Source organism: Perca flavescens, chromosome 13, assembly GCF_004354835.1.
Source record: "Perca flavescens isolate YP-PL-M2 chromosome 13, PFLA_1.0, whole genome shotgun sequence".
In the NCBI taxonomy this organism is placed as follows: Eukaryota; Metazoa; Chordata; class Actinopteri; order Perciformes; family Percidae; genus Perca; species Perca flavescens.
Genome location: NC_041343.1, coordinates 2356907 through 2383045, shown reverse-complemented (window position 1 = coordinate 2383045; position 26139 = coordinate 2356907). Strand labels below are relative to the sequence as shown.

Genomic DNA, 26139 nt, shown 5'->3' with positions numbered 1-26139 from the left:
AACGCTAGCAGCGTTGCTAGAAAGCTTTGCAGAGTGGGGATGAATTAGTATAAGGCTAGAGGAGTGCAGTGCTATAAAAACTGCTCCTGTAAATCAATGATAGCATTTGAAGATTTCAAGGTGCATGGCATCATTGCAAAGCTTAGTATACATGTGTGCGTGAGAAAGACAGAACAGGCAGGAATGCACTAAATGTCTGCCCTCTGTTTCAAGGCATTCTAGTGGTCATAGATAGTAATTTAGACGCCAGAGGAATCCACTGGGATTCAGCAGCCCTGTTCTGACCTCCACACCACAAGTCACTGGCCCTTCATCTTCAAATCCAGTTGGTAACAAGAAGCCATATTGGCTGTTAGCAGATTTATTTTTCGTACTGCATGTCATAAAACCTGAGCTATCTTGCCAAAAGGAACCCTATGGGTTTCTGTAGTGGCAGTGCTAGGACAGACTAGAATAATGCAAAACTAAACAAAGTGCATTTTAAGACTGTCTGGGCTCCCTTTTATGCAGCTAAGTGTACTCAGGCATGTTTGGCCTCTGAACAAACCTAACAGCCTACAGGCAACCACTAGAATTAGCATCTGCCACACCCTGCTCGTTTTAAAACAAGATTTTATTAGAAGTGTCAGAGCAAAGGTCGCACCGCCACTGTTGTAGCTCTGTTGTTCCATGGGTGCTAATACCATGTGGGACCTTGTCATCATGTTTAATTGTTCTCTGCAGAATAAATACAAAAAGCAATACATACACTGGTACTCATATATATATATATATATATATATATATATATATATATATATATATATATATATATATATATATATATATATATATAAAATTACTTTTATAGCATTCATTAACATCTGCAGCTCCCTCATTTGTGTTCAAACCTCCTGCGTGCTTTTTTGTACCGTAAAAGAAGCTGTGATTAGCCTGACTGGGTTTTGTGTGGTTACTGGGACAGGTTTCAAGACTCAGAAACCTCTCAAAGGAAAAGTCCACCAAAAAAAGTGATTCCAAAAAAAACAAAATATACCCAACCCTACCTACAATTATAAGTGTTTTTTGTTAGCGCCTAAGTCAGGAAAAACTATGTTACTGTTGGTGATTTATAGAGGGTGGGGCTCAGCTCCTACACACACGCGGACGCACACACGCACGCGCACCCCATAAATAATTTACCTAGATACCTCGCCCATGTCCTCCACAATGAGTACCAGCTTCTCCCTTCAGAGTGGCTCATTTATGTTCAACCCTCCTGCACGCATTTTTGTACTGTAACAGAAGCTGTGATTAGCCTGACTGGGTTTTGAAGCTGACCGGGTTTTGTGCAGTTACTGGGACAGGATTCAAGACTCAGAAACAGCTCAAAAGAAAAGTCCACCAAAAAAAGTCCTTCCTCTGTTATTTCCATAAACATTACTTTTTTTTCAAACCACAAATCTGTGACAGCATGTCCTTAAGTATAATCCTAAATGCAAAGCGTGTGATCCGGGATGTTCCCTTGAACATGTATTTTTGTCTTTATGAGAGAACCAGAATGAGCACAACCTAATGGTAACAATCATGAAGTATAAAATATCCATCTTCGATTCATGATCATTGTGGGTACTGTTTGTGTCAGCAGGCAGATTGATGTCGTATAAGGCGTTGTAACAAATGATGGTTGGTAATGTGAGACTATGTAGGAGGTATATATTGACACATAAGTCCAGACTACCATCTTAAATGTATTCCCTTTAGCTTTGCCTTAGCCTGATACAGATGGTGCTCCTGGTAGATATTGACAGGCATTGATGTACATATGGCTTCTTGATTGCCGTTTATGCTGGCAACAAATTATCTGTTAAGTGCCAGCAACCCAACCCATTACTGACATTGACCCTAACAGCTTGGCTGCAGGACTCCAGAGGTGTAGTCTTACACTGGGGTGAGGAACCCTGCAGATGGTACAGGACTGTCCTCTTTAAGTGCTGACATTGTATCCATCATTTACCTCTGAGAATCATCCCAAATCCCTCAGGTTGTAACCCAGCATCCCTTAGAAGGAAACATGTAAGCATCTCGAGGGAAAAGAAAGGCAATCGAGAATGACAAAAAAGGATTACAGGTTTGTGTAAAAGATTGGATTCTTTATAGCTGTTGAATTCAGATTTATTTCACATCATCATGACAGCCAAGATTGAAGATGTTTTCATTGCATATGCTGGTCGTTTGAATAATTCATCTCTCCCTCTGCAGATCATCTTATTGGTATGCCACCCTGTCTTTCTGGGGTGGGGATGCATTTGAATGATCAAAAGGATTTCAAAGTAGAATGCTAAGAGGAGGATTTATTTTGGAGAAGGGGAAGGCGTTCTTTTTATTGAGATTTAGCCTTACATTTGCCAGAAAAGCTCAAATTAAAATGTAAACAGTGGGATCAAATGTCTCCACTCACTGACACAGCACTAATGTGCTGGAGACTGGCCTTAATCTGATCCATGGATCAGGCTGGAGCTAATTACCATCTCACTTTCTTGCCCTGGAACACTGGCTTGTTTTTTTAATTACATCTCCTGAAATAAGATTACAGCTTCTGTTTCGGCAAGGAGGGCTGCACGGCTGCATTTTCACCAGGTGTGGACCATTATGTGTAACTGCAGTAAATGCCAGCTGGTTATTTTTCCCACTGTGTTCATGGTGGGGTCGAGGGCTCAGTGCAGTGGAGCTGTATTGTTCAGCTACAGAGTCACTATTTAGGTTTTCTCCTCTGCTGTGCAGAACACTGCAATCCCAACATCCCAGATTGTAGTAGATTGAAGATGGGTACATTTAGTAATTTCAACCAGAGGAAGTGGTCGGCCCCAGATCACATATTTCAATATATTAATAAGCTGAAAGTACAGAAATTGATTTGATAACTAATTCAGAGCCGTCTTTAATAATAACTCACTCATTGTTTATTTAAACTTGAGGTTCTCTTTATGCTTATGCAACTGCAGTTTCTGTTAAATACATTTCTTTAATGTTATCAAATAAATGAATGGAGAGGACAAAGTCAAAGTGCCCCTTTTGCACTCTCCAATAAACTACATTCATCTTCCAATTATTTCTACTGCTACTAAGAGACCAACGTCTCAAAGACTATGTTGTTAGCCAGTTATCTTGGTGGCTTTGTTTTTAAACACATAACATTGGTGCTGGGCAGGTTCAGCTTACTAGAAAATATCATAAGCTAAGGCGGGTCAAAAAGACCCCTGCAGCCCTGTCAGATGAACTCACGTACCCCTTCATCAATTCCCAATGTATGTTCTAAATATAACACTCCTCATTACTGTATATAAAAGTGGATATTATTATTTGTTTCCTCAGTTGAACTGTTAATATTGAAGGTGATTTGGTCAGCTATTCTACTCCTACGTCTTGCAGTGAAGCTAAATGTTTCAACCATTTGTCCATTAACGTTACTCTAAGCCAGGGGTCAGCAACCTTAGGCACATTCAGTAGCTCAACCAATGGCACACTAGAAGTGTGCAAGAGTTTTTTGGAAATGTTCCAATCCGCATGCCAAATTAGCTCTTTCACAGCCATTGGTAGGAGCACAGGTTTAAATTGACTTTTTCCCCATCCGCATTCCCCGAAGACCCGCCCTACTCTGTCTCTGATTGGCTAATACTCATTGCCTTCCTCACAGAATGTGACGTGAAGGAAAAAATAACACTGCCTGAGCGGGCTCCGTAGATGATCACAGGCTTAACATATTAACATTATTTTAAAATGGCACTTCATATTAAAAAGGTTGCAGACCCCTGCTCTAGGCCACCACTTTTAGCTAACTATTTCAGCCGTTCGCTAACTATTTCAACTTTTAGATATTTGAACCGTTTCTCTATTACTTTAGCCAATCATTCAAACTGTTAAGTCATTACTTTTAACTAGTTATTTCTACCATTTAATACATTTAGCTAAACTTCTTGCTTGCTAGCTAGTTTTCACTTACATAATTGCAACATGTAGTGTTAAGGTATTTACTTGACTTCATGTTAATTTGAGGATATATTCTACAATTCAAATCATAATTTTAATTTTTTGAAATTAGTTTAGCTACTGTACAATCGTTCCACGTACCCCCTGGTAACTGCAGAAGTACCTCCTGGGGTACACGTACCGCAGGTTGGGAATTACTGGTATAAACTCTCACCAACAACATGTGACACAAAATGCAGTTATAAAGTGCTTGGTTCCCAGTATTGCTTGTTACAACTTTACTGTTTTGGGCTCCCAGACCGTGGCTGGGAAGTAGAGGGGAGATGTTCCCTCCAGGGTCGTTGCTCTTTTGGGGTAACACCCTTCACTCAACCGCCAGTATTGACAACAAACATATATTTGGTTTATTAAAGATGCTACCAAAGCAACAAAGTACAGAAAATAGATAGATAGATTTCATATATCTCCAGGTCTGTTGTCTACCAGGTAGTGATTTTTGTCTTAGCGTCTATACAAATTCACTGGAGTACCCCTTTAAATATTCTTTGTCCAGCCACGTATTGTATGTGTTGTCGCTCTTTGCAACAGCAGTGCCATCACTCAGGACACATGTTATAGCACTAGGTGGGAAAGAGGTCTGAGGCCTGTTGTGGTACATATCTGGCGACAGTCAATGTGTGGGTTAAGTATAAACATCTCCTCCTACCTGTGTATGCTGATGACACACACAGAGTCAACATACAGCCGTATCACTGCTCTCCCCCTCCCAACCAAGGTTCCTCTTTTTAGCCAGCCTACAGTCTGACTTTTAGTCTGCCTTTGATCACTTCCATGGCAGAAACCCTTCTGATGACTCATACAGACACAGGCAAACACTTCTCTACACATCTCTCTCTGGCTCACTCACATACTCGTTTGGTGGATCATGTGGGGTGGGTCAGCTTATATCATGAGCATAGTGTTTCTTTTTCTTTTTACAGATTTAAGGTAGGGGTGGGAATCTCTTGGCACCTCACGATTCAATTCTGTTTCAGAGGCCAACAATTTGATTCTAAACCGATTATCGATGCGTGATTTTTTTAAATATACATATAAATCTGAGTTTGCTACTCAGTTTGCTAATCACTTCCTACAAAGCAGCTAGACAAAGCTTAGATTTTGACATATATTTATCACACACAAGTTTTAATGAAATGTTTTGTCTACTGAGGTTTTTGTTTTGTAGTCATTCCATGCTTAAGCCTTAAACATGCTTGTGAAAGTCACCATTTCTCACAGTAATCTTCCATGTCAGCTTCTTAGAATATGCAACATGAGGTGGTCAAATGTCATGTGATAAAGTAGATGAACAGCCTATATGTGTTTTGCCTAATTATTTTATGTATGTCTTATTAGATCATGTGTATATATACAAATTTCTTTTTTTTCTCCTTTTGGCCATTTTTTTTCTGCACTCTTGCCTAAACTCTAAGTTGTTGTCCATTATCCCATCCTCTTTCAGTCACTGTTTTCTGATTTGTACTTGTCTGGAGACAGTAACTTTTAAATAAAAATCAACATATTAAAAAAAGAAAAGAAAAGAAAATCGATTATTATCTGAATCAAGCATCGAATCGTTCTAGAGAGAACTGCGATGCATCTAAGAATTGATTATTTTTCCCACCCCTAATTTAATGGGTCTTCTCAAGGATCACTACACCGTTGACGGGACACTTTGTGGCTGTGGCGTCGCTGTAACCTACAAAGCATAAGATGATTTATAGCAGTTACACAACTGTTACAAAGTAACAGAAAATAAAACAATTCAGCCGTAAACTGCGCAGCTGTTGTCTAGAGTCGAGAGTGCATGCATACCTTTTTTCCTTGTCCTTTCAGCAACAAAGTGGTATTTTGCCCAAAACTTGTTTGTCATAAATCGCCAAGAGTCCAAGGAAATGTAATATCCAAGCAGTTATATTCCAAAACGATCTGTTCGCCACAAAATGTTGAAGTTTCTGGCCGAATCACAACGGAAAAACGCGAAACAGTTTCTTATTTCCGCACTTTAATCGCCGTTAGCTTCTCTGCCCAGCTTGCTACATGCTCGATGTGGCCGTCACTGTATCCCCTAGAGTCTAAGCTTTCCGTAGACACCTCGTTTGAGGTTTCAGGTTTGCCTGTGATATGCCCAATGAAAGCGGACGAGCCGATGACAACATGTCAGGGACCACGTGCGGACGATCGACATTTGCTCGGACCAGTTAGATTTAAATGCTACAAGACCCGTCTACCTTTTTAGCCAATGAGCAGACAATTCGATTGATACCCAATATGAACCTGAGATATGTGTATTTGAGAAGTGTTTTATTGTGTACTTTATTGGCTTTTTTCTTTGCACTTTGAATTGAAATAAGAAAAACTTTTTTTTTTTTCAATTTTTGAGTCTTTTGGCTTCTGGATTTTTTTCTATAGTAAGCTGGGACATGTTGCTATAGCCTAGCTATCTGTATCTTACCAGATGTGTTTACAGTATTTTATTTTAATCATTTTACAGATGTATGACTTGGACGGAAATAAAAAAACCTCCATTCTAGCCTCTGTAACTCTGTGTCAGTAAGGCCTAGAATCACCGTTCACAGTTTTCTAAAAATAATTTTAACTTTAGTAAGGCATTTTCTGGTTAAAATAATTTTGATATGAAAGTTAAAATAATTATAATAGGGTCTGGTAGCTATTTTCATTTCACTTCCTTGGCTGTTGACTGAGCTGCATCACACTGACACACACACTTGACAAAGCCCCGAGTGAGTTTGTCCCAAAGCACACCTGCTCTGCAAAGTAAGTAGCTGAGTCTTGTTATGTTTGTTACCGGCATTGAAGGTAACAACGGATGTATCCGGCAGTTTATTGTTGCTTCGTATTTTTAGTCAGCGTTAAATCCACAAAACCTGGGCTTTTATTTATTTTCGGGAGGGATGGGTTTGGGGGAGGAGGTGCAATCACAGTTCCAGTTTGATTTGGAGGCTGTGCTTGACACGAGGAATCACATTTCACTGTGACAGCTGCAAGGCTGGCATGGGCTATACGCGGTTTACACACACCCATCCTCTCAGATGAGATGTAATGGAAGTAGCATCCCACAACTGCTTTAGTTTCCACACACAGTGTACACAGTACAGTTAAGAAGAGGGATTGTTTCCTACGAAACGTAAGTTGGATAACGACTGGCAATTGACACCAACGTAGAGCCAGTCATTCTACATATAATAATATCATGTGGTAGAGCTCAGGAAGGTAGGTAGGTTTCAGGAAGAGTCTGTCAGCCTTGAAGTGCATTTGGGCATGCAGCAGGGAAAAAAATCATCCTCATTCTTAATATGCAACTCTCCAAAGCAAATGTAGCAGAATGGTTGTGCTTCAGATATGAGATTGCATTGCATACTAGCTCAAGTGAGTGTTTAGTTCATTGCTCCCCATGTGTTGTAACATGGCCAAAACATTAATAATTAAAACCGGTCACATTAATGCTTCATATAGAGTTGTTTTGTTATGGACATAAAACATCTGCATACACATGCATATAAGCTCAAAATGAAATCAGTTCAAATTCTGGAGTGCAAAAACAGCTTTGCTTTTTATTCTAGAAGATAGCAAGCTTTTTACTGTCAAAAATCCACATCAGTTCCTTTGCTTTTGCTGTCTACATCTCCTTTACAGTTTGATAACACAGAGCACTCAGAGGAGATGTGAGCGGAAAATAAACCCAGTTGTACGCATTTAGACAAATTAAAGGTCATGAAAGCAACAAAAGTACTAACTTTGCAGTGTCACTTTAATAGTGATGAAGGCTGGATCCCCATCAGACCCCAGAATGGCCTTTTTCATCTCCCCTGGAACACATTGTTCTGCTGGTGGATAATAGTGAGATAAAAGCAATTGTGTAAAAGCTGCCTTAGCAATAAAACCATGCCTTCAGGACAGGGGGGGGGCATGTTTGTATCTGTGAAAGGCTTTTACCAAATGGACTGTTAAAAATCGACTCTAATACACTTATGGTTTTGGGGAGAGGAGGGATGTGAAAAATGAGAAAAGAAAGTGGCCAAGTATTTTGCATTAAAGTAAACCAAGAAAGCCTGCTGTCTACAACTTTTTATTTATTTATTTGTTAAGTTACACCTTAAATTCTTCTTTAAGCGTGATTTATGGTTCTGCGGAGGCTCCACGCAGAGCTTTCGCCATAGCCTACATAAGTGGCCTGAAGTTTATACTTGTGGGTTGGCGTGAGTGTCGAGCCGGCATGTGTGTGTGCTTGGGTAGTGTGTGGTAGAGCGAGGGAGAAAGTGAGAGAGTGACGGCGATTAGCTTTGGAGCGAGTAGCGACTCCAGAGTCATAGTAAGAGAAACAAACTGTCTCCCCTGTTCTTTCTGACCATGGTGAGACATCTCTAGCAGGAAAAGTTAACCCTCTCCTTGATTTTATGTTGAGAACCAGGAAATTAGTCGGGGGAAATGCAACGCTGCCAAGACACGACGTGCGTGGCTGTTTTTCGAGAGGTGCCCGTCAGGCTACAGCGTAGAGTCCGGCATATATCTGTGTCCCCACATACCTACGTACGTAGCCACGGCTTAGATTTTTACGGAGAAGTATAAATCACGCTTTATTCACCAGCAATATTTACTAGTATGCTATTCGGTGATAAATATGCATAATGTCTTTGTATGCAGTTTTTTTTTTTTTTTACAATTTTAACACCACTTCTCCTTTATATTGTCTGTAAGTCACTGCAACTGTCACCTTGGTGTAAGTGTGAAATCCAGTGCACTCTGAAGTTTTCAGGCAAACAGATTCTCATAATTGGCCATCCAGCTCGGATTCACTGAGACATTTGTTTGTTTACTTCTTTGTAACTGTTGTTATGTGTTCAAAGATGATATATTTAGCTGACTCTATGAGCTGAATTCCCATGTGACTTGTGTCTTACATTACCAGAGAAAACAGTCATATTCATTAACCATAACTAGAGTAACACATTGTGTGTGTGGTTGCTTAAACATGAAAGCAGCTTTGTACATGATATACTTGATATACAATGAAGCTTTGTGTGATTGGAAGTTCACTGATGTGTTTCTTTAGCCTTTCAAACAAAGTCAGCTATTCTCTGCTTGTGAATAAACAGAACCACAAGTCAAAAGTGACCTTACTTATTATATCATATGGAAAGGAAGCACATAGTACATCTTGCAGGATAAGTAGGCCATATGCTCACTTTTACTCAAAGGTTGACAGATTTCAAATAGCCTAATTGGTAAATGTGATAAAATCACTGATTCCTGGAATATTCTGTGTTGGTGGCTGGATGTACACTTCTCTGAGCTGAGTAGGACCTACATAGGGGTTGCAGGTTATATTGTGAGAGAAAATAGATGCATGTGTTTTTGTATCAACACATACTGTATCAGTTTCATTCTCATTGATTTTCTTCACTTGAGGTATCAAACACAATTTACTAAATAAATACATTATCTTCACGGAAAAGAAAAGCATGTAAAGTAGTCTGACGTTTACACCCTCAACACATTTAATAGTGAAATAGTGCTGCTGGTAAAATTGGACCTGTTTAAAAAATCTTAGAAAAAAAGGACACACAATGCTTTATAATTAAAGCATTGTGTGTTGCTTTTTGTGGCTTGTTTTAATATTCAGCTTAATTACTGTCAACAGCATCAACTTTGAATAGAAATAGACTATTGTGTTGTTGCGGTCTAACTGGAGTTACAGAGGAAGTATGAAAAGATGAGCAAGAGGCATGGTTTGAGCAAAAGCAGCCACTTCAGTGAGCAGCTGCACTTGTGCATTTTCTGGCCTCATCACTCTGGAATGACCAGAATCTGCACCGCTTCTTGTTCTGCTTGTTTAGCTAAAAGCTCAAAGAGAAAGAGTTGGAGCGTGAAGACCTAATTGTCACTCCACTCGCTCTGACCTCCATCCATCCATCTTCTCTCCACCCCTTTGCTCCCTCCTCCCACATTGCACATGATTGGGCTGTGCCGCCATAGCAACTACTCCACCTCAGTGCTCCCTCACTGTTGTTGACAGAGGAAATAATTTCACAAAGCACTGTGCTTGACCCGCTGAGCTCCACCTCATCACACTTAATGGGAGGTATGCTTAAAATGTGGTATTGTGACATTTAGAGTGACAACATAGTGTGGTGTAGCTTTATTCACTTTGTTCATCCCCATCCATTTCTAAATATACTTGGGAGGAGCTGCCCATTCTAACCACAGTCTCTTTCAGAGTCTTGGTACACAGGGGTATAGGCCACATATGGTATTTTACTCCTCTGTTCCTCCTGCCCTCACCACTGATCAAAGCCACCACATCAATCGATCTAAGACATCAGGTTTCTCCTCATCAGATAAAAAATCCCACTTCCATACTTTGGGGCGGCTGTGGCTCATATGGTAGAGCTCTCACCTACCAATCGGAAGGCCGGTGGTGCGATCCCTGGCCCTGCAGTTCCATGTCGAAGTGTCCTTGGGCAAGACACTGAACCCAGAGTTGCTCCCGATGCTGCGCTATTGGAGTGTAAATGTGTGTGAATGTTTATGTGATGAGCAGGTGGCAGCCTCGGCCACAGTGTATGAATGTGTGTAAATGGTGAATGGTTCCTGTACTATGTTAAAGCGCTTTGAGTAGTCGTTAAGACTAGAAAAGCGCTATATAAATACAAGCCATTTACATTTACTTTAGTTATTGCTGGGTTTCCTATGATCTCAGATGATCCTCACACATAGCTCTATTGGAAGGTTGGGGAAGCCCATCACAACACTACTCGAGGTAGGGGAAAGTACAGATGGCTCACTTCATCAGCCCAGATTTGGCCAATCAGGCTCCCAACAGGCAGCACTCGGGACAAAAGCTCCCCCTGTTGTTGCACACCTGTGACTGAATCAGGCAGTCAGGATTGTTGCTCTCTTCGTTGGCTCTTGTGATAGTACAGTATTTTTTCTTTTAATAGTAACAGTCTGTTGACTTTTTTGTTGCAGTGTGGGGAACAGACAATGTGACTGCCCTGTATGGAGAGGTCATTGTAATACCATGCAATGGTGGAGCTCCAGCACCACAGGATCTGATGTTCATCAAGTGGAAATACGTAAGTAGATACTGACTCCCAATACTGTCTATGAAGAGTTTGAACGGACACTTTCCCAAGACATTCACTGACATGGAAGAAGAGGCAAAAGAGGACCGGATGAAATAATTTGGCTTATATTTGGTATGTGACTACACATTGTCACATCAATTTTTACACTCCATTTTCCTGGATGAATTAGGAAGACTAAAGACTTTTTTGCACATTTTCAAATTAAAGGTATAGTATTTTGAAGCTTGTGGTTTAAAAACACAGTGATTATAAATAGCAGGGTCACCACCAGCAACCTGTATTATAACACACTGTAGCTCCCATATTAAATTCCTCACTGATGTACAGAACAACTTTTTTCTTTCCTCTAGGTAAATAAACTATGTTTTCAATGTCTGTCCTAGGATTAAAGTAAAAAAAAAAAAAAGTAAAATATTTTAGAAATAATGCACGTTCACAGAAAAATAGTACCCTCATCCTGGAGACCTAAAACAAGCATATACATTGAGTTTTTACATTGATCAAGATTTTCAAAGGGAAAAGAAATGCCAGATCTTTTATATGTTCTTTGTTCAGTGGGATCTTTCTGAGGGGAACAAATGACCAGAGTGGCATTATTACATTATATACATGTATATTGTATGCCTTGATTATTTATTAAGTGAAGTAAATAGACCTTTTTCACGGCAGACATGTTGACATGTCATAGTAGAAAAAGCACAGGTGTATTCAAACCCATTAATGATGGCTGCATTCCACTTAGGAGAGGTCCTGGTATTGTGCATGCTGACTCACTGAAATAGCTTACTGGGACACTTGATGGAATGGAGCCATCATTAAGGTTATCAATTTCAGCTGTGCTTTTCCTACTATGACAAGTCAAAATGTCTGCTGTGAAAAAGGTCCATAAGAGCCATTGGCCCTGACATTCTTTCCTCAGATGCACAATTGACACTTTTCACACATTCTCAGGCCAACACCATTTTCTCCCACAAGGAAAAACAAATGTATTACTGATAAGCCACCACTTGGATTGTGTTGTGTGTCTATTGGTGCTGTTAAGAGTTGGTGCATCAAGTGCAACGTACAGTATATTCCCATCCAATTAGATTGAATTCGGTATTGATGACGCGAAAAATAATAACGGTAACTCCAGTGAAATTATTTGAAATTTGTTAGTTAGGACTAGATTAGGACTGTATTTAAAGCTGATTCTGGTTTCTAACTTCGTCCCAGGTGTGTCTGTTAAAACACGGACGGAGACAACTTCTCTCTTTTGATGCTTTAATAAGATCAAGCAACGTGCAACCTAGCTACAAGGTGAAGAAGACAAACAGAATCACTAGCTAACTTACTTTAAGTTTGCAAGAAATATAGACCAATACAACAACAGGCTTAAATTAACTGACAACATAAGTTATACGACTTACAGTTCTAAAGGACGCACACACACGATCTCAACTGATTTATCCTCTTTTCTCTCACTTTTTTTCTCTGTGTGGCGCTCGCGCCTGCTCGCGGTGTGAGGCGCGTGTCCACGCCTTTTCCGACATGCACTCACAATCACTCCTGATAGACGACCTTTTGTACAAAACTAAAGTAAGAAGCCAATTTTCTAAAATGTAAGGAGTAGAAAGTACCGGTATTCTTGTTAAAATGTAAGGAGTAAAAGTAAAAAGTCGCCACAAAAATAAATAGTAAAGTAAAGTAAAAATATCTGAAAAATCTACTTGAGCACAGTAACAAAGTATTTGTACTTCGTTACTTCCCATCTCTGGTGGCGCTAAAGTCAAGTGACGACGCTATTAAGACCTTTGCCGTGTTTGTTCGCCAGTTTGAATGCAAATGGCAAAACCAGTTTTGGGGGAGAGTAGTTAGAACTGTTTAGAAATGGACTGTTCCTAGAACTACGTTCCTGTAACTACTTGGTCTGAAAGAGACTTTAGTTTATGCTGAGTACAGCTTCTGTCTACACACGTCTAATCAGAATCCGTGCCATTTAAAAGACAAATTGATTCAACTGTGCTTCAAAGTTGCTTTAGAAATGATATGTGAATACATGTGAAATATAATGTAAAAGATAATTTAGGTTATGAAATCACCCTCAGACACAACAGCTTTAATAAAATGATAAACATTATTTAAAAAAAAGGTTCCAGCTGATCTCTTTGTCATATCATTATGAACTGAATATCTTTGGGGCAGACAAAACATTTGATGTCACCGTGGCTGTGCCGATACACCTACAGTTATGCTACAATAACTAGCTGACCTTACAGAGGGAGTGAGTAATATGAAACTATGAGAGAATAATTTCCTGTCCAGTTCCCACCCGTGTAATGGGTGCAGGTGCTGAAAAAGTGCTAAAGATGCTCATGTAATTTTAGGGAGAAACTTCAAGACATGAATTGAGGTTACAAGGGTTGTGTCTTAAACAAAACATTTAGAATCTGTAGTGTAATTAGACAGTAACAATGAGATAAATGTATGATCTGTCATGATCAATCTACTAATATTGCAAGAGACATTGTGACCTGGCAGTGTGTACCGATTCTAATTAACAATTCTTTTCATGATGTTACAACTTTTAATTATATCACAGTTAGATATTCTCTGCAGGTTTGTTGAAAGACATGTTCAATGCTGTGTCCTAGATTGTTACATTTTTGTACATCTCTGGGAATTACTGGAATTGTTTGGTCTTTGTAAATTATAGAGTGTGGTTTAGACCTACTCTATCTGTAAAGTGTCCTGAGATAACTCTTGTTATGATTTGATACTATAAATAAAATTGAATTGAATTGTTAATATAAACTATAATTATAATTGAGAAATAAGGAACAGTGATTTATATATTTAATAAATCACCTAACCTCTCTGTCCCAACTGTCCCTTCAGGAGAAAGGTGATGGCACTGGTGGCGATCTGTTGATCAAACAGGTCAGCAGCGCGCAGGCCACAGTTCAGGCCACAGACCAATATGCCCAGCGGGTCAGCATCGATGCCAACTTCAGCCTGCTCATCTCCCAGGCCACGCTCAAAGACCAGAAGACCTTCACCTGCATGGTGGTGTCAGGCTCCAACCTCAATGAGTACCCCGTCTCTGTCCTTGTTTACAGTAAGCTCAATACTGACGCTAAACACTAAAACAGTGCCTATCCTTACAACTTCATTGTTAATTAATCTGAAATTAGCTTTCATGCTTGTACTTAGTGTTTGGTGGTCTATGGTGTTTCTGCACTGTTAATAATCAATATATTTTAGGGCTGTCAAAGATAACATGATAATAACAAGTTCACCCAATTTCTTTTTAACGTCACTCATTTCTTTGACGCGCGATTAAGGCATACATATTCTGTGATTAGGGCCTCTGGCCGCTCTGTAGTTTGGGAAATCAGGAAGTGATGCAGCGCCGCTGCACTCACCGGACAGTTCTCTCAGTAATCAAAGTTACCTCGGGGTCACAGCACATTATTTTGATGCACAGTGGGAACTTAGGTAGAGGAGAAGCATTTCGCCGACATGTATGCCAAGCAATTTCTGCAAGTAGCCAGACAGCGGGACATTGAAGATAAAGTCAGCACACTGACCACTAATAGAGCACGCAACATGACTGGCAAATACTCCCGTTGGAGCATATGCCTTGCGTGGCACATAGCCTCCGCAGAACCATCACAGTGTCTCTCACTCTTTTTTTGCATCACCCTGTCTTGATCCCACGTGGTAGAAGCGGATGTTTTTGTGAGCCTTTAATTACAATGTGTCTGTTGCTGTAAAGCATGAGCCCCGTTGTTTAGTGTTGAGCTGCTGTTTAGTTAACCTTTCCAAGTATAAAGTGGGACACCACATTGTGTTAGTATTACCAAGTAATGTTACACTCAGGTCAATGTGCCCATCTGTTGTTGCTTAATGGGCTTCAGTTTGCGAAATTATGCTTTCAGCATGTTTTGTGAGCATACAGTACCTCTGAGGTTATTCTGGAGAACATTCTAGACAGTATTTGTCATTGTTTTGGATTGTTGCAATAATAATAAATATTGTATAAAGCCACTCCCATGTTGATAAGAGCATTAAAAACTTGAAAAGTACATTTAGAACAGATAATTGTGCGATTAATCGTGAGTTAACTATGAAATCATACGATTAATCGCAATTGAATATTTTAATTGATTCACAGCTCTAATTTATACTACCGCTGTGATGGAGTTGCATTCCCTGCTCTATCTTTGCTGGATTCACTTAAATAGCAGCTGATCGATTAGAACCACACAGATGTCTTCAAGTTTAATGCGTGTATTTCTACCACAGACACATTCCTATTGCACATGGGTTTGGTGAATCAGTGGTCACTTCAGATGGCGTTTGAATAGACTAGGTGCATCAGTCTGTAATGTCCAGGAGAGTCTATCTGATGTGTGTTGGACCTCAGACAGCTTCAGGTGAAAGAGGAACAATCTGGGCACAGTTGTGAATGCCCCAAAAAAGAGTTCAGTTGGGATGAGAGTAAGAAAAGGAGAACTGGCGATAAAGTCACCGCTTGCGGGGGTCCCGCTTGAATTTCCATATATTGTGCTTGTGGTATGATTCCATATTTCTATAACAGTCCTTTCATGTCTGAATATAACCATAAAAGACACCCATAATAAACAAAAAGTAATTACTTAAACAGATGGATCAAGCCAGGAATGCTACAAATTCCTTTGGAGACCATCATGTCAAATTTTTAGAATGACATTAACATTTGTCACAATGGTACCTGAATATATAGTACATTTGGAAGCATTGCATTTACAGTGCACTTCTGACTGTACAATGGAGATACTGGGCTACAAATATTTAATGCATTCTGCAAAATTATCTTGTGCACATCCTTTTCAAATAAATACATTCATGCAGACTGATCTGTTTTCACATTTTGTGAATATTGTCATGTTACAAGATATTTCGGTGTAATTTCCAGGAAGTCACTGATCATTAGGACTGACTCATTAACCGAAAACCAAAAACATTGCATAAGTCAAGCTCATTTAAAGACATATGGGTGACATTTGGAGTTTTCCTAACAAGCCGCTTGGTTTTATTTGCATTAAAACTCAATGTTAGCCACTGTGTAGTGTCCCTTTTGTTTCCTCCTTTGCTTTAGTAATTTATTTTGAATTAGTTTTTTATAAATTGCGTGACCCATGCATGCCTATGTATCACCTGCTAATGGTCTTTGCAAACCCAAGCATGAAATAGGACATATGTTGTCAGTAAAACATTTGCGTTGGTACTCACTGTGCCCCTCCGTTCTGTAGATACATTTAGAAATAATTGACAGTATAAAGAAAAGGACATTCAAACAACGTGATGTACAGTATCTACTCTTTCTACTTTCTTTCTATTCTAAGTACTCTTTTGTGATTCCAAAACCTGATCACCTTTTGTGTTTGCAGAGATACCGTCTTCAGTTCAGATTATGGACAAGTCTAAAGTACTGCAGAAGGACAAACTAACAATGGTAAGATTCACTACAGCTGGGAACTAGTGTTTTTCTGTTTGATTGAGCTTATGAATTTCTGTTATATAGTATATACAGTACATGGTAATTACAGTCAGAATATGACATGAAAACCAGTTGAGAGTATTGCATGAGTTGCCGTTGTGGCCCCTGGCTGACATGTTGGATAATACACACTCCAAGCAGCCTGAGGCATTAAAAGAAGTCAAGAAGAGTAGTTGTTGTGATGTCATGCGGTGGGGAAAGAAGACTGAACTCATCTCTTATGGTTGCTATTAAAATGCTTTTGTGGGAGAAAACTGACATGCAAAAACAAATGTCAGAATGTGACATATGTCTCTGGTTTTAAAGAACAATGTATAAATTTCAAAATCTGAACTTACTTTCATTCTCTCCTTATTCTGCTGTTTATTTATGTATCATTCCTTGAACACACACATTCACTCTAGTCTGATTGGAAAAAAGAGAAAACTTTTGAAAAGGTTTGGGTGGCACATTCACAGTGGTCATCTGCCTCCTCTCTGTAGCAAGCAATGCACATTTATTCCACCACATGCAGCATATACACATTAATTATGGATCAAGGGAGTACTGCTGTCTCCATTGGTAGTCTCACCTAAAAATTCTGGTTTTATTGAACAGCTTTGAGCATTTTGTGGTGAGGGAAGAGAGACAGGGAGACATGTAGGGAATTGGTCTTGAAAAGAAAAGTGGGAGTGAAAGAGAGGGATTTCAGTTTTGGTAACTTGCATGAGGGATGATGGAGGGCACCGTTGCTTCATACTCTGCTACATTCTGCTACAAAGCTGAAATGCCTCACCTCAACGCAGAAAAAAACACATGCCAATGCAGTTTTATTATTCTGGTATTTAAAATGGTGATATACTTTCACATTTCTGCAATTTTTGAAATGGAAATGTTCATCATTTGTACTGATGACTCAAAACCAGAAATCAGATGACTGTAAGGCTGTTCACACCACCAGTCAGCATGTGTATCTGTATTCGAGTAAAGCTTTAATGTCCTTGAGGGGCAATTTGGCTTGTGTTACGTATAATACCCAGCAATAAACAATTAGTAAATACGTTTATTACAGTAATATATTAGTTTCACACTATGTGTAAACATTATTTCCATGCGTGGAACATGATAATTGTACCATTTGTTGACCATTATCAGATCTGGCCAAATCCGATAAGACGCAAGTGTTGCTGTGCTGTAAAAATAGAACCCAACCTGCCTGAATGATTACAGACCTGTCGCCTTAACATCTATTGTAATGAAGGTATTGGAGCACTTGGTTTGCAGTCACTTGTCCAGTGTTGTCCTTGAACCTTATTAGTTTGCATATAGAGCAAATAGGTCTGTCGATAATGCAATGTCATTATGTTAGCACTCAGTTCTTCAACACCTTGTGGCACCTGCCACTTATGAAAAGGCTCCTTCCAAACCAACAACTTGGAGATGGGAGTATTTCCAAAACAAAAGAAGAAGTGATGGACTTCTTTAAGAGTTGTAGTGGCCATCTAGCTTTAGCCATAAATGGTCAGGAAATTCAACATGTGGAGCATTCCAAATTCTTGGGTGTAGTCAACACAGTAACAACAACACAGTGCTAAAGAAAGAACTGAATCATGAAAAGATGGACAGAATATTGGTCTATCAAACGAACAATATGACATGGACTTCTGACTCCATGAAAAGCAGCCACATGTCTTGGTTAAGGGGGGAGAAAATGAGTGCCCCTCTAGTCAAAAATGTGTTTTGCTTATTGATCTTTTACTTGGATGTTTGAGCTGGACTGTGCAGAGTGATGTAGTGATGTAGCTTTAAGGTTGCTTTTACATTCATGTGCAAAAGAAGGAAAGTTTCTCTTAAATCTCAGTTAACACATGCACATACCAGCAGTCGTGGTCAAGTGTGCAGCTTATACCAGTGTGATGTGGAAACTTGAAACATCCAGCACACATAGACTTATAATGGACTTTTCACTGAATTAGGACACATCTTCTGTTGAACAGTTAAACTTTTCAATATTGTATATTTATGCAAGAAGTTCTACTTATTGTTTAGACTCAAATACATGTTTGTGGTGAGCCATGTTCATTCAGAGGTGCTGTACAGGATATGAAACCATGCGTTAGGGCAAAGGAATGTTCTTATGACTCACTCCCTGTCGGGTTCACACACAGCGTATCTCTGCTACCGTTGCTGACATTCAGTTCTGAAGATGTAGCAACGAGATTGCGAGACAGCGGGCTTATGAACACAAAAACGAATTCATTCCTAAATGAGAAAGTTGTTTGTCTTCTCTGGCCTATGTCCAACATCTGCCTGCTAATGTTGGAACACAGACATTACAGTATGCAACTCTAGGACAGAGAAATTAGGGCTTTACTGAAATGGGTTTTAGTATGAAGCTGCTAATAGCAGGTATGTTGAGCTGATTTCTTTCTTCTCCTACTTTGCAATGTTTTTATTCTTCTCGGGATGAAATCCTCTGAAGTAATATGTCCACTACTATCCACATTATAAACACAAGATAATGTTAGATGATAAATAAAATTTAAAATTTAACATGATAAATTACGGAAATTAATTAAATCTTGTCTTGTGATATGAGTGTGTAGACTTTGTTTTATTGCTTATATTTTATTGTTTTGTTCCCTTTTATGTTTTGTTCAGGTGGGAACATGTGTTGCGGCAAATGCAAGCCCTGCAGCTACGTTCATCTGGAAAAAGAATGGAAAGCCCTTGTTAGCTGATGGGATAGGTAACACATTGCATGCTGTTTGCTGACACGCCCAGAAACTATCCAATAGTCACACGACACAAGATGCTGTGATACGGAGATACCCCTGGGGGAAGCTAGTGGTTTCTGTGACAGGAGAGTGAAAATGAAACCATAGTATTTACCCAAGACCAAAGCTTAAACAATAGAAGACTTGTCACCGAAAGACGGAATACTGTAATATGATACTGCATCTTGACTTTTGTCATTTGAATTGGACCAACTCTTGGATCACACAATAACAGTTGGTGTAAACATTATGTTAAAGTTTGCCTTTTGTTTTCATTGTATCCACAAGCAGCCAGTGAGTACCTGAAAGTAAAGACAATCACAGAACTTTTCCTAATTGGCAATTTAGACTTCAAGACTTCTCTGTGATTACTAACTTCCCATCATCTGGACTGGTTTGATACAATAAACCTCACCCAGGGTTTGAAAGCCAAAGAAAGCTATTTGCAATACTGTTTAACCTGGGACTGAATACTACACCTGCAGCACTAACTATGCTGGGTACTCTGTGTGTGTGTGTGTGTGTGTGTGTGTGTGTGTGTGTGTGTGTGTGTGTGTGTGTGTGTGTGTGTGCGCGCAGTTGTTGTGATCAGTTCTAGCATTAAGGTGGATCCAGCCACAGGCCTGTACACCACCTCCTCCAGCCTCCAGTATGCAGCTTCCAAAGAGGACGTTGCTGCAGTCTTTGTCTGCGTGTCCACACATAAGCTGACTAATCAGGAGAAAGAACTGGGACACTTTCCCATTTACTGTAAGTGGAATACAGCGCCGCCATCAGGCCCCATAACTGTATTACACTTTGTTTGTTTCTCCCTGCCCACATTCAGGTTGTCAAGAGAATTGAGTCGTCTATGGTAGGTTAAACCTCAGTAGTTGTGATACTTGTTTAGTTGGTGGTTTAATGATTTGACACGAGGAGGATATTTATTAAAGTTATGCAGCTCCTCGGCTGTGTTTGTCCTCATCTAGATAATAAAGGTCTGCACTGATGTTTTCTGCATTTGTAAATAAAAGAACAGCAGCACCACTGAAAATTGGTCTTATGGAGTATGTATTTTATGAAACAATCCAATCACAATTGTTTTGTGATTCGTATCCCATCATCTACTGGCTTGACCTCTCCAATCCTGAAAGCAGTTACGAACGCTCAGAGAACAATCTAGGGTTTAATCCCGGGAAACGGGATTCCCGGGAAATCTGATCAAAACCATTTCCCGTTTCCCTGGAAAGGTTATGAAGGGAAACGGGAAATAAAATAAAATAAAAAAAGCAAGGAGTGCGTGTCTATTGTTCTCATACGGTAACGTTGATGCAGGCGACGGTAGCTATGGTAATACAGGCTCCCTAAATCATTACACAAGCTCAATACATTCATTCATTAAAGATAGGCCTGTCTTTTTGCAGTGCACACTGCACACAATTGTACATTTCTGAGGATCATTTTCTTTAATTTTGTTTGGCCCTGCCCTAATAAAGAAATATTTGGTTAACTTTGAGTGATTATTCCCGTTTTCAGCCGTTTACACATCCTCAACAGCCACAGAATGGATTTCGATAACGTAATGGTTTAAGAATCATTCAGTGGTTTACTTTACTTAATAAGGTTTCATCATTGCCAAATTCTAAGCAAATATAAGATTTTAAGCTTTGCAAATTTTGTCTCCTTGCATTTTGTCAAATTGGTCTTCAAATGCCTAAATAACACTGCTCCCCTGCCCCTTTGCAGGACAATAATAAAACAGCAAAGTGGTACTAGAACCATCACCCGAGCAGCGTTAAAAGGAAATTGTAGCATCCCTTTCCGTAGAACATCGTTTGCCCAAACTGCATTTTCAGTAAAAGGGGCAAAATTATGGAACTCTATGCCGGACCACTTGAAATGTATTCCAGCATTAGCCACTTTTAAAAATAATACCAAATTGTGGCTAATTACACAACAATCTTGCCCTCACATTTAGTTTTTACTTTCATTGTACATTTTCCTTCTATTTTGATTTAATTTATTTTTATTTTTCTTAAGATATTTTTAATTATAATGTAAATCTGTATTTTTATTTGTAACTAAAAGCCCTACTAGGGACAAGTGTCGAGAATTAGCTTTGGCTACAAACACTATGATACATACATCAGATGACTGTTGAAGTTTATCTATGTTTTTTGTATCTGTCCCTATTTAAATAAACCTTAAAGAAGAAAGAACCATATTTTGTTAGTTTTTATAATAGATTTCTATAAAACATTGATTATGTAAGGGTTGCCTAGATTTTCAGAAGACAAATCCCAGACATTCCACCTGGCATTTCATAAATAGCGCTGCAGCACGCAGCTCACTTGATCACGCAGCAGAATTGATCATTGCAAACTGTGTTGATGATGGACATAAACTGTGTTCTTTAGTCCTAAAAATGATACAAATAATATAAAAAATGTCAGTTTGGGATTTTGGGAATGCATATTTGAATGATATCGATACATTACTTGGGCTAAAAAAAAACACAGCCATTTACCGGCCATTTCTCGGGATTCCCGGAATATGGGCTGTCTATTTCCCGGGATCTGATTCATCTCATTTTCGGGAAAAATATTGAACCCTAGAACAAACACACAATAAATGAGACACACAAGAATATATACAATTTCTAACAATCACTTCATTCACTTGTATGATGTACAAGAAAGATAATAGATAAGAAACAGGGTCCATAGAAACGGAGGGTCAATGTAGATTGCTTCAATGTTTTTAGAGAATGGGGTGTAACAGATTCACAACAATTTATTTTAGGCATTCATGTTTAGAGTTGCAACACATGGACAGAGGAAATGAAGATTTATACAAATAGTCACACACACGCACGCACGCACGCGCACACACACACAAATTATTTATTTATCTACCTATTAGGTAGGTATTATATATTTAAATATGCAGCAATAATCTTGTCAAAGATCACACACTGAGCTCACATCGTCGTTGAATATAACTAATATTTCCTCTCTACAGCCGTTCTCCTACAGGACGAGGGCATACACCCAATACATCATGATTCAAGATAACAATAATGCCTATCAAGTTTCTTTCCGAATTTCCAAGCCGAGTTTAATTAATTAAATTGAATGAACTGAATGAAATCCTCTCAATACTAGAGTGATTGCCTTACAATAGCAGCCTTTATCAGATAATTTAGATGTGGAACTGCTGCGAGCGGTGACATCCCTCTTTAAATGCTGCAAACTACTCTGATTAGCCAACTCTAGCAGTCATTTATAGAGAGGGGAGCCAATTAGGAGCCAAGCTAATCTAGCTGGGAGATGTTTACTGTAATGCATCTACATTATGAAACTGCCTTGAAAGAAGGGGAATTTGAGCTCTGAAATAGGGGACACAAGTGTAGTGTAGTCTTCCTCAGTAAAAAACCTATCACACTCTTTTCTGCCATCTAGTCCAGAATCAAGTTGCTACTTTACTCAAAAACTTATTTACTTTTTTTTTGTTGCATAATCTTGTGACAATCGTGTGACATAGCCTTAATATTCCTACAGCTTCTGTCCAGTTCAAACAGCCGGGCGACTTTGGTCCAAACTACTTTTAAGTGAGAGATTATCAGATTTGTGTTTTTGCCTCACCATACCGTTTGACAGACAGGCTTTGTAAGGGAGATAATGGGCTAGAACAGATTGCTCATTTCAATACCAGGGTGGGACTCTCTCAGGAGGAAGTGACCAGTGGGACAGATGCGACTGCTTTAATATTGTGAGATATTAGAAGGCATGAGAAGGTCATGCCTTGGTCTGCGCTTTCTCAGTGCCCTTCTAATTGTATATTTCTTCCCTTTTGTTTTATTTTATTATATGCAAAAATGTAGAACTGATCAGAAGACTGATAGGATTATCTTTTGATATGTGATGGAAGATTATTTGATTGTTGTATTTATCTGTGATGCTTGATTGTTGAATTGATCCGGTTTAAAGGTGATTTATGTCTGTGAAACCTTGACACCCATGCTTCCTTTCTTGTTTTCCATTCCCTTTTCCCTTAATTGCTCTCTGAACCTCTCAGATCCATCGGAGAAGGTTAGCCTCGAAATTATGTCCAAGGGACCCATCGTAGAAGGAGATAACGTGACGTTGAAGTGTCACGCTGATGGGAACCCTCCACCCAGCTCCTTCTTCTTCCACATCAAGGTCAGTCGGAGCCCAAACCTCAACCTCAAACAGTGTACTGCTCTCTGCTCTGGAATTAAAGTTGGTCATTGAGAATTCAGCCATTGCCATCAGACGGTGGCAGCCAATCATTACCACTTCTTTTAAAATTGCCCAAAACTTGGAAAAGACACAATTTAAAAGGTAAACTAAAATTTACAGATGATGGTTCATCATCTGTAAATGGTTCTAGTATAGGTTCTAGTATATGTATATATATATGTGCCTTATCATATTACTACTGTCTATATCCTGTGTCCTTTCTTCCTCATTTCCTGACAGAAGCATATAGTACATCTCCTCTCCTCTTTCCACCAGGGCCAGAAAATGCCGGTGGTAAATTCGGACAACTACACTTTGACTAACATCAGCAGAGAGGCTGGGGGGGAATATAAATGCTCCCTGGCTGACGATGAGAAAATGGAGGCCTCCCAAAGCATTGCTGTTAGCTGTAAGTACTCATGACATATACAAAGCATTGGCATACTGTACCACAACAAGGAGGTAAATCACTGCTGGAGCACAATACGTAAACCTCCAACTCCCCCAAAACTTCCCCATGTTCTTTGCACCTTGATGGAAGTTTATTAACTTCCTATATATAACAAGACACGTTTTCTCACTGTAAATAAAGTCATCAGAGTAATTATAATCAAATTTAAACTTTGAGAGCCCAGTCCGGCAGGGAGGCAGATCGTGGAGTGCCAGGCTGGGAGGAGGGGAACTCATTTGAAATTTCTGATATAGAGTGAGTAAAAGTGTTTCAGGCAACTGATAAGCTGTTTTTCCCTCCTACCATCCACCAGCACTCCCTCAAGTAATTACTCCTTTCTTCCCAGGTGTATGTTTCTGAGCCTTCAGTTCAAATGGGCCCAATCATTGTAATAAAAAATAAGTCGGACACATTTTCCCTGCTCTACGTCCCAAATTGCCGCTTCTGTGCATTTCACACATCTTAAACAAATAAGTGTTTTTTGAGCTCCCAACTTTTAAATTGAGTTTGAGACTGAGGAAATAATACAGTAGTGTGTGTGTCTCAAGGGAACATGCTCCGGCTACCTGGCTGGCTGGCAGTAACATAGATGTCTTGACAGCTAGCAGCTATACATTTCCCACCTTTGTTTGTATGATGTAATTTCTTTCCTTTTCCCGCCAAAGCTAGACGATGAACTGCCCCCAAAACAGTAACTCCTGCACTCAAATACATATAATATTATTGAAAGTACTGTATATACTAAATTCACGAGACGGATGGTATACTGCAGAATTGTGTCAAACTCAAAATATAGCAGAAGATACGCCACTAATACTTATTCTGTTTTTGTTATGGTCAACAAATGGGTCTGTGGCTCTCAGCTCCTGGCCCACTGGTTCCTACTGAGGATGTTAATATTTAAAAATGCCTCAGAATTATATATTTAAAAAAAAGCTCATACATTTCCTAAAACAGCTGGTCACTGTAGTTTTTAGTTTTTTCAAACATTACTCACACCTGTTGAGGTGTCCATGACCACGGCAACCTTGACAGGGACAACAAGGAGGCAATATACAAAGTCTATACTTTGCATTGCACTTTTCTGCTTTTTTTGCACTTGTGGTTGGACGCGAACTGCCTTTCGTTGTCTTTGTACTTGTACTCTGCACAATGACAATTGTTTGGCAAAAGTTTAATCTAAAGTTGTTTTTTGGCTCTCCAGAAAGTAGACATTAAAGCGGAACTCTCAGCAGTAAATTTTGTCTGAAAGTGGACGTTGTGTCTGCGATTAGAGGCAGCCAACAGCTATGATTCAGAACCATCCATTACATTACATGTCATTTTGCTGACACTTTTATCCAAAGCGACTTATAATTGCTATATGTCAGAGGTTGCACGCCTCTGGAGCAACAAGGGGTTAAGAGTCTTGATAAGGCACACATTGGTTGATGTATCGCAAAGGGAATTGAACCCAGGTCTCCCACACCAAAGGCATGTGTCATATCCACTGCGCCATCACCACCCATCATCCTTTTTCTGTCTTGTTTTCTCAGACTTGGACCTGAGTCTGACTCCCTCTGGGAAGGTTGTGAAGGCAGTAGGCGACCCCTTGCCTGTTATGATCAAGAAGAACGCTTCTGGTGACTCTAAAGTTTCATGGACAAAGGTAATGGTGCTATAGTTCGGTCACTGATGGCATCAAATATAATGCTGCATTTATAGAAGAGATGGTAGATTTAGAAGTGTTATTCAAGGTAAACTACTGTTAAGTTTATCTACAAACAAAAGAAGAGTAGTAGTATCCTAGTATGTAGTTGATATATTAGGTCAATGGGCAGTCGTTGCCTAAAGCTTGTGCCCGGGAGGTCGTCGGTTCAATCCCCAGAGAGCAACGCTTGTGCTCATTACCACCATTGAGGTGCCCTTGAGCAACGCCCTCAACCCTTAAAAACGGCTCCAGTGGAGCTGCTCAGTGGTACTGGGCACCTTCCAGGTATTAATGTGTAAAGGCCATTTTATGCTTCTGCGTCGAATCGACGGCGTACCCCTGCAGACCCTCTGCGTCTAC

At 39.5% G+C, this 26139-nt stretch overlaps 1 protein-coding gene across 3 annotated transcripts in view; it reads left to right on the top strand.

Annotated features, from left to right (window-relative positions):
• alcama (activated leukocyte cell adhesion molecule a) overlaps positions 1-26139 on the top strand; it is a 78209-nt gene that overhangs the window by 38363 nt on the left and 13707 nt on the right. For all 3 annotated transcript variants that reach the window (XM_028594982.1, XM_028594983.1, XM_028594981.1), the window contains 8 exons: positions 10999-11105; positions 13995-14214; positions 16532-16596; positions 19282-19369; positions 19977-20147; positions 23454-23578; positions 23915-24047; positions 25625-25737. In XM_028594982.1, the coding sequence (XP_028450783.1) occupies positions 10999-11105; positions 13995-14214; positions 16532-16596; positions 19282-19369; positions 19977-20147; positions 23454-23578; positions 23915-24047; positions 25625-25737 (1022 nt within the window). The remainder of the gene's footprint in view (positions 1-10998; positions 11106-13994; positions 14215-16531; positions 16597-19281; positions 19370-19976; positions 20148-23453; positions 23579-23914; positions 24048-25624; positions 25738-26139) is intronic.